At 37.0% G+C, this 9,255-nt stretch overlaps 1 protein-coding gene across 1 annotated transcript; it reads left to right on the top strand.

The window, feature by feature from the left end:
- Positions 1-264: 264 nt before the first annotated feature.
- On the top strand, positions 265-5,705 carry LOC139848590 (uncharacterized). Its single transcript, XM_071838316.1, has 3 exons — positions 265-1,191; positions 3,637-3,966; positions 5,613-5,705. Exons 1-3 carry the CDS (start codon positions 265-267, stop codon positions 5,703-5,705), a joined length of 1,350 nt encoding a protein of 449 aa, XP_071694417.1.
- Positions 5,706-9,255: the final 3,550 nt, after the last annotated feature.

Here is a 9,255-nt window from a genome sequence, read left to right as displayed (position 1 = left end):
GCTATCACCACCCGAAGTGGTATAGCATATGATCCACCAAAGAAGCCTGCTGAGTATGATTTGCGAGTTCCATTGGTTAAAGATAGTGAGCCGGTAGTTGATAGTGAACCGGAGGGGGATAAGGAGCCGGAACAGGTGATTGAGGAAGTTGAAAATATACCGGTAAAGGTTGCTGCTAAACCGGTAGCTAAGGAGTATCAACCACCGCTCCCATACCCGAGAAAACAGAGGTTAGAGAAGTTAGAGGCGGAAAAATCAAAGTTCATGGAGTTGATCAAGAAAGTGAATGTCAACTTACCTTTCATTGATGTTATTGCGGGGATGCCCAAGTATGCTCGGTTCATGAAGGATTTGCTTACCAACCGGAAAAAGATGGAAAGTGTTTCATCCGTGACGTTAAATGCAGCATGTACAGCGGTGGTGACAAACCAACTTCCCGAGAAGTTGGAAGATCCGGGTTGTTTTACTATTCCTTGTTTATTGGGGGATCTTGCTTGTATGCGGGCATTGGCGGATTTGGGTGCTAGTATTAATTTAATGCCCTACTCTATTTACCTTAAACTAGCACCTGGGGAACTTAGACCCACTCGTATGGCCATACAACTAGCGGACCGCTCTATTAAATACCCACATGGGATTATAGAGAACATGCTAGTTAAGACCGGGACATTAGTTTTTCCCGCCGACTTTGTAGTTCTAGACATGGAAGTGGATGAAAGGATTCCACTTATTTTGGGAAGGCCATTTTTGAATACCGCTAGATGTCTAATTGATGTTTATGGCCAACAGTTAACCCTTAGAATAGGTGACCAAAAGGTGTCCTTTGCTATTGATAAGGCATTAAAATACCCCGGTTACCTAGATGACACTTGTTATTTTTTGCAAACCGTGGACACACATGTTGAGTTTTTGCAGGAGTTTCCAGAATTGCAGGGAACAGGGGAATGTGAAATAGCAAGTGATGAAGGGGATGTGTTAGATGAGGTGGATTTTATGACCACCCTAATGGCTGAAGGTTATGAGCCAACCGAAGAAGAGCATGAGAAGTTGGAGAAAGCAAATGCATACAGGAGCAAAACTTCAATTGAAGAGGCTCCTGAATTAGAGTTGAAATCACTCCCGGATAATTTGGAGTATGCTTTTCTTGGGGAGGAGTCTAAACTCCCGGTGATTATTGCTTCCGATCTTTCTGTAAGTCAAAAGTCTAAACTTGTCTCCATGTTAAAAGCCCACAAACCGGCTATTGCATGGAAAATTCAGGATATTAAGGGTATTAGTCCCTCTTATTGTACACACAAAATCCTACTGGAAGATAACTTCAAACCGTGTGTGCAACGACAAAGGCGACTAAACCCACATATGCAGGAAGTGGTTAAAAAGGAGATTGTTAAACTCCTTGATGCAGGTCTTATTTATCCTATCTCTGACAGTCCTTGGGTGAGTCCGGTTCAATGTGTGCCCAAAAAGGGTGGCATGACCGTGATCACAAACGAAAAGAATGAATTAATTTCTACCAGGACTGTCACGGGATGGCGGGTGTGCATTGACTATCGAAAATTAAATGATGCCACCCGAAAGGACCATTTTCCCCTACCCTTCATCGATCAAATGTTGGAGAGGTTGGCGGGAAAAAGTTTCTATTGTTTTCTTGATGGTTTTTCGGGATATTTCCAAATCCCTATTGCACCCGAAGACCAAGAGAAAACCACGTTCACGTGCCCGTATGGCACATTCTCTTATCGGCGTATGTCGTTCGGTTTATGTAACGCCCCTGCTACCTTTCAAAGGTGTATGGTGGCGATTTTCCATGATATGATCGAAGACTGCATGGAGGTGTTTATGGACGACTTTTCAGTCTACGGAGACACCTTCGAGTCATGTCTTCTTAATCTTGAGTGTATGTTGATTCGGTGCGAAAAAGCCAGTCTTGTGCTCAACTGGGAGAAATGCCACTTTATGGTTCGTGAGGGCATCGTTCTCGGGCACAAGATTTCTAAAGTTGGAATTGAGGTAGATAAGGCGAAAATCAATGTTATCGTTGGGCTTAAAGCCCCTACCGATGTTAAAGGTGTTCGAAGTTTTCTTGGGCACGCCGGGTTTTACCGGCGGTTTATCAAGGATTTTTCCAAAATTGCCACGCCCTTAAATAAACTTCTTGAAAAGGATGCTCTGTTTGTTTTCTCAGAGGAGTGTCACAAAGCTTTCAATCTTCTTAAAGCAAAGCTCACTAATTCACCTATCCTTATTAGTCCGGATTGGTCTATGCCATTCGAACTTATGTGTGATGCTAGTGACTTTGCAATCGGATCCGTCTTGGGGCAACGTGTTGTTAAACATTTTCAGACCATTTACTATGCTAGTAAGACATTGCAAGGAGCGCAACTAAATTATACCACCACCGAAAAGGAACTCCTAGCAATTGTTTTCTCTTTTGACAAATTTCGTGCGTATCTCATACTAGCAAAGACGGTTGTGTATACGGACCACTCGGCCCTTAAGCATTTGCTCTCTAAACCCGATGCTAAACCGAGATTGATACGTTGGATATTGCTTTTGCAAGAATTCGATGTAGAAATCCGGGATAAAAAGGGTGCCGAGAATTTAGCGGCCGATCACCTTTCACGTCTTGAGAACCCCTCCCGTGAGGTTCTCGATGAGACTTCTATTCATGATGATTTTCCCGATGAATATCTCATGAAGGTGGAGGAGTGTGAAGACCCTTGGTTCGTTGATTTTGCGAATTATCTAGTTGGTGGATTCTTAGAGAAGGGTTGGTCACATCATAAACGTAAGTAGTTCTTTAGTGACCTTAAGTATTATTTTTGGGAGGACCCTTATCTCTTTAGGCGGTGTTCCGATGGAATGATCAGCCGGTGTGTTTCCAGAGAAGAATGCGAACGCATTCTTGTCCAATGTCATCATGGTCCGACAGGTGGGCATTATGGTCCCCAAGTTACGGGGCGAAAAGTCTTTGAGGCCAGGTTTTATTGGCCTACTATCTTCAAGGATGCCCACCGGATTTGTCAATCGTGCGATGCTTGTCAACGGGCGGGCCAAATCACCAAACAAGACGAGATGCCTCAAAATGTCATTCAAGTTTGTGAGGTTTTTGATATTTGGGGGATTGATTTCATGGGCCCGTTCCCGAAGTCAAATAATAAGCTCTACATTCTTGTAGCTATCGATTATGTTTCAAAATGGGTTGAAGCACAAGCTTTGCCCACTAATGATGCACGGGTCGTAGTTTCGTTCCTAAAGCAACTTTTTTCTCGGTTTGGTTCCCCGAAAGCTTTAATTAGTGATCGGGGAACTCACTTTTGTAATGCCCAACTCGAAAAGGTGTTGAAACGGTATGGGGTAACCCATAAAGTTTCGACATCCTACCGTCCTCAAACGAATGGGCAAGTCAAAAACACCAACCGAGCTTTAAAGAGGATTCTTGAGAAAACTATTGGTTCTAATCCTAAGGAGTGGTCGTTTAAGCTCGATGATGCCTTATGGGCATTTAGAACGGAGTACAAAACGCCAACCGGAACCACTCCTTTTCGGTTACTTTATGGCAAAGCGTGTCATCTCCCGGTGGATATTGAACACAAAGCTTATTGGGCTCTAAAAACGAGCAATCTTGATCTGAAGGAGGCGGGTCGCCTTCGGTTGAGTCAATTGAATGAGTTAGAAGAGCTAAGGCTCGATGCGTATGAGAACTCATTGATTAGTAAGGAAAGAACGAAGAAGTGGCACGATAGTCGCTTGAAGGATCCTAAAGAATTAAAGGAAGGGGATCGTGTGCTTCTTTTCAATTCGAGGTTTCGTTTGTTTCCCGGGAAGTTAAAATCTAAATGGTCTGGACCTTTTGTTGTTCGAAAGGTTTATTCTCATGGGGCGGTTGATTTGGTAAATTTGAAAGGGGAAGAGTTCAAGGTTAACGGTCATCGGTTAAAACACTATGTCGATAGACCGCAAGAGGTGGACGATGAGATTAAACTCATCTTTACCTCTAACGACGTGTAATAATCATGGTTAAAACCATTGTTGTAGAGTTTGTATATTTTTGTGCTTGTTTGACAATATGTGCAATATAATCATGCTTGGATTTTTGTTGGGGTTAGTTTGGTGGTTTTAGGTTGAGAAAATGGGATTTTAAGGTTTAAAAATACGAAATTCTGGTGTACCAGCACATGGAGCGCCGCTCCAGATCATGGCGCGCCGCGCCACTTTGAGACACCTGATGTACCAGATATTGAAAAAAGCTCGACATGATTTTTCAGTTAATCGGAGCAACGCGCGACATTTCGGAGCAACGCGCGACTACCTTGCGCGCCGCGCCAATTCCTGTCGGCCAGCTGTTTTCTTTTATAATTAAAATCAAACCCGAATTTTTACATCCACACAATTAGAAACGGGTTGGTAGCTGTATTTACCCCAATTCCTTTTATTCTTTTCATTCATAACATCTCTTTAACACTTACAAACACTTTGATTTTCAAAACCCTAAATCTCAAAACTTTGATTTCTTGTTTCAATTAACTTCAATCTTTCAAGAATGGCTCCCACCAAGGTCCGAATTTGTTTCTTTCTAACTAATTTCATCTTATTATGTGTAATTGTTTGTTTAATTTTTGAGTATCATGATGAATTAGTGTGGGGTTGCTTTAATTTGGGTTATGTGATTCAATTAGTCATGGGTTTTGTTAGATTATCATTGTATGCTTTGATTTCATGATTAATTTTGTGTTTTTGGAAAGTTTAACATGAACCTAGGGTTTGTAGGTTTAAAAATCCGAATTTTATAAGTGAGAAAGGGGATATTTGCTTGAAGGTGTGGTAGTTCTTGAATTGTTCATGTGTTTTTGAGCTAGTGTGGGGTTGTGTCCATATGGGCGGGTCAAATTATTTTGAATGACTTGAGCTATATTGTTCTAATTATGTGTAATGCCATGCTAGTAAGGATTAAACATATGATTTTGAATTGTGATGAAGATTTTGTTAATGGTTGTTGGAATTGGTAAAAGTTGCAAACATGATGAAGTTTATTGGATTGTTGGAATCTAAATGAGTGATAAGTAATCATGTTTGTCATGTTTTGGGTTATGTTGATTTATGATTATGGTTCATGAGTTGTTTTGTTTTAAGGGATAATGTGGTTTGGTTGAGAGTGTAGTTTTTGACATGTTTTTTTTCCAAGTATTATTTGTTAACTTGGAGATTGTTTTCAAAAGTAGATTGGCATGAAACATGATTTGGTTGTGAATGGTACTTGGTGTCTATTATTATGACTAACATTAACTTTTGAGTTTGTTGTTTTGTTTTTTTTTTTACTTGTTTCATGAATGTAGAGATCAAGAGGATCCCAGGAACAACCAAGGCAACCACCGAATAATCCTGAATTATGGTTATCTCATATCTCGAATAATGAGGATTTGGAGGAAAGGTTCACCACAAATAGCGCTCGTCCGATTGAGCGAACTTATTATTTAGATTGGACGCATCTTTCATCAGCGGGTCCTAATATTGTTCGGGAGTTGCGTTGTTACTTGTGGGTAGTCTATGCGGGAAATGAGTTGAGACCTTATGAAAGGTTATTTGAGATTAATGAGGATATTTATGAGCAGATAACTATAGAGTTTTTCTCAACTGTTAGTTGTCGACCTCGAGTCTCTCCGACCGAGGCAGATTTCTTATCGTTTAGGCTTGGCGGGTTATAGCGTCGTATGTCTAAGATTGAGCTGGCTCGGGCATTAGATCTATATCTTGAGTTGACTGATAATGATTTGAAGTGGCATTTGATGAATTGCAGAGTGTTTGGGGAGCAAGTTTTCAGTGAAAGTGATTATTGGCCGACTGTGGCAACTGCTAGTGCTGGTCCGTTTAGTTCGAGTCTGAAATGTCCCGTTCTTATTGATTAAAAACGTTCCATATTAATTGGTTTCGTTGCGAGGTTTTGACCTCTATATGAGACGTTTTTCAAAGACTGCATTCATTTTTAAAACAAACCATAACTTTTATTTCATAAATAAAGGTTTAAAAAGCTTTACGTAGATTATCAAATAATGATAATCTAAAATATCCTGTTTACACACGACCATTACATAATGGTTTACAATACAAATATGTTACATCGAAATCAGTTTCTTGAATGCAGTTTTTACACAATATCATACAAACATGGACTCCAAATCTTGTCCTTATTTTAGTATGCAACAGCGGAAGCTCTTAGTATTCACCTGAGAATAAACATGCTTTAAACGTCAACAAAAATGTTGGTGAGTTATAGGTGTAACCTATATATATATATATCAAATCGTAACAATAGACCACAAGATTTCATATTTCAATACACATCCCACACATAGAGATAAAAATCATTCATATGGTGAACACCTGGTAACCGACATTAACAAGATGCATATATAAGAATATCCCCATCATTCCGGGACACCCTTCGGATATGATATAAATTTCGAAGTACTAAAGCATCCGGTACTTTGGATGGGGTTTGTTAGGCCCAATAGATCTATCTTTAGGATTCGCGTCAATTAGGGTGTCTGTTCCCTAATTCTTAGATTACCAGACTTAATAAAAAGGGGCATATTCGATTTCGATAATTCAACCATAGAATGTAGTTTCACGTACTTGTGTCTATTTTGTAAATCATTTATAAAACCTGCATGTATTCTCATCCCAAAAATATTAGATTTTAAAAGTGGGACTATAACTCACTTTCACAGATTTTTACTTCGTCGGAAAGTAAGACTTGGCCACTGGTTGATTCACGAACCTATAACAATATATACATATATATCAAAGTATGTTCAAAATATATTTACAACACTTTTAATATATTTTGATGTTTTAAGTTTATTAAGTCAGCTGTCCTCGTTAGTAACCTACAACTAGTTGTCCACAGTTAGATGTACAGAAACAAATCGATAAATATTATCTTGAATCAATCCACGACCCAGTGTATACGTATCTCAGTATTGATCACAACTCAAACTATATATATTTTGGAATCAACCTCAACCCTGTATAGCTAACTCCAACATTCACATATAGAGTGTCTATGGTTGTTCCGAAATATATATAGATGTGTCGACATGATAGGTCGAAACATTTTATACGTGTCTATGGTATCTCAAGATTACATAATATACAATACAAGTTGACTAAGTTATGGTTGGAATAGATTTGTTACCAATTTTCACGTAGCTAAAATGAGAAAAATTATCCAATCTTGTTTTACCCATAACTTCTTCATTTTAAATCCGTTTTGAGTGAATCAAATTGCTATGGTTTTATGTTGAACTCTATTTTATGAATCTAAACATAAAAAGTATAGGTTTATAGTTAGAAAAATAAGTTACAAGTCGTTTTTGTAAAGGTAGTCATTTCAGTCGAAAGAACGACGTCTAGATGACCATTTTAGAAAATATACTTCCACTTTGAGTTTAACCATAATTTTTGGATATAGTTTCATGTTCATAATAAAAATCATTTTCCCAGAATAACAACTTTTAAATCAAAGTTTATCATAGTTTTTAATTAACTAACCCAAAACAGCCTGCGGTGTTACTACGATGGCGTAAATCTGGTTTTACGGTGTTTTTCATGTTTCTAGGTTTTAAATCATTAAGTTAGCATATCATATAGATATAGAACATGTGTTCAGTTGATTTTAAAAGTCAAGTTAGAAGGATTAACTTTTATTTGCGAACAAGTTCAGAATTAACTAAACTATGTTCTAGTGATTACAAGTTTAAACCTTCGAATAAGATAGCTTTATATGTATGAATTGAATGATGTTATGAACATCATTACTACCTCAAGTTCCTTGGATAAACCTACTGGAAATGAGAAAAATAGATCTAGCTTCAAAGGATCCTTGGATGGCTTGAAAGTTCTTGAAGCAGAATCATGACACGAAAACAATTTCAAGTAAGGTTTCCACTCGAAATAAGATTGCTATAGTTATAGAAATTGAATTAAAGTTTGAATATGATTATTACCTTGTATTAGAAAGATAACCTACTGTAAATAACAAAGGTTTCTTGATCTTGGATGATTACTTGGAATGAATTTAGAAAACTTGGAAGTAAACTTGCAATCTTGGAAGTATTCTTGATTTTATGAAACTAGAACTATTGGAATTTATGAAGAACACTTAGAACTTGAAGATAGAACTTGAGAGAGATCAATTAGATGAAGAAAATTGAAGAATGAAAGTGTTTGTAGGTGTTTTTGGTCGTTGGTGTATGGATTAGATATAAAGGATATGTAATTTTGTTTTCATGTAAATAAGTCATGAATGATTACTCATATTTTTGTAATTTTATGAGATATTTCATGCTAGTTGCCAAATGATGGTTCTCACATGTGTTAGGTGACTCACATGGGCTGCTAAGAGCTGATCATTGGAGTGTATATACCAATAGTACATACATCTAAAAGCTGTGTATTGTACGAGTACGAATACGGGTGCATACGAGTAGAATTGTTGATGAAACTGAACGAGGATGTAATTGTAAGCATTTTTGTTAAGTAGAAGTATTTTGATAAGTGTCTTGAAGTCTTTAAAAAGTGTATGAATACATATTAAAACACTACATGTATATACATTTTAACTGAGTCGTTAAGTCATCGTTAGTCGTTACATGTAAATGTTGTTTTGAAACCTTTAGGTTAACGATCTTGTTGAATGTTGTTAACCCATTGTTTATTATAACAAATGAGATGTTAAATTGTTATATTATCATGATATTATGATATATAATATATCTTAGTATGATATATATACAGGTAAATGTCGTTACAACTATAATCGTTACATATATGTCTCGTTTCGAAATCATTAAGTTAGTAGTCTTATTTTTACATATGTATTTCATTGTTAATACACTTAATAATATATTTAATTATCATTTAACATAATTAACCAAGCATATCAATATCTTAATATGATTCATATGTACCTAGTAAGACGTTGTTATAACGATAATCGTTATATATATCGTTTTCGAGTTTCTTAAATTAATAGTCTCATTTTTATGTATATAACTCATTGTTAAAATACCTAATGAGATACATACTTATAATAAAATCATGTTAACTATATATAAAACCATATATATGTCATCGTATAGTTTTTACAAGTTTTAACGTTCGTGAATCACCGGTCAACTTGGGTGGTCAATTGTCTATATGAAACCTATTTCAATTAATCAAGTCTTAACAAGTTTGATTGCTTAACATGTTGGA

This window comes from Rutidosis leptorrhynchoides, chromosome 5 (assembly GCF_046630445.1).
Source record: "Rutidosis leptorrhynchoides isolate AG116_Rl617_1_P2 chromosome 5, CSIRO_AGI_Rlap_v1, whole genome shotgun sequence".
Classification (NCBI taxonomy): domain Eukaryota; kingdom Viridiplantae; phylum Streptophyta; class Magnoliopsida; order Asterales; family Asteraceae; genus Rutidosis; species Rutidosis leptorrhynchoides.
The sequence above is the reverse complement of the archived record's forward strand: the minus strand, read 5'-3'. Positions and strand labels throughout refer to the sequence as shown.

What these genes read in the sequence shown, in the direction of transcription:
- LOC139848590 (XM_071838316.1), top strand. Translation starts at nt 265, where the DNA reads ATGGAGTTGATCAAGAAAGTGAATGTCAACTTACCTTTCATTGATGTT. An exon ending in TTATTGCTTCCGATCTTTCT is followed by an intron (nt 1,192 to 3,636) that starts GTAAGTCAAAAG and finishes CTTGATCTGAAG; the next exon opens with GAGGCGGGTCGCCTTCGGTT. An exon ending in ATGTCGATAGACCGCAAGAG is followed by an intron (nt 3,967 to 5,612) that starts GTGGACGATGAG and finishes ATTTATGAGCAG; the next exon opens with ATAACTATAGAGTTTTTCTC.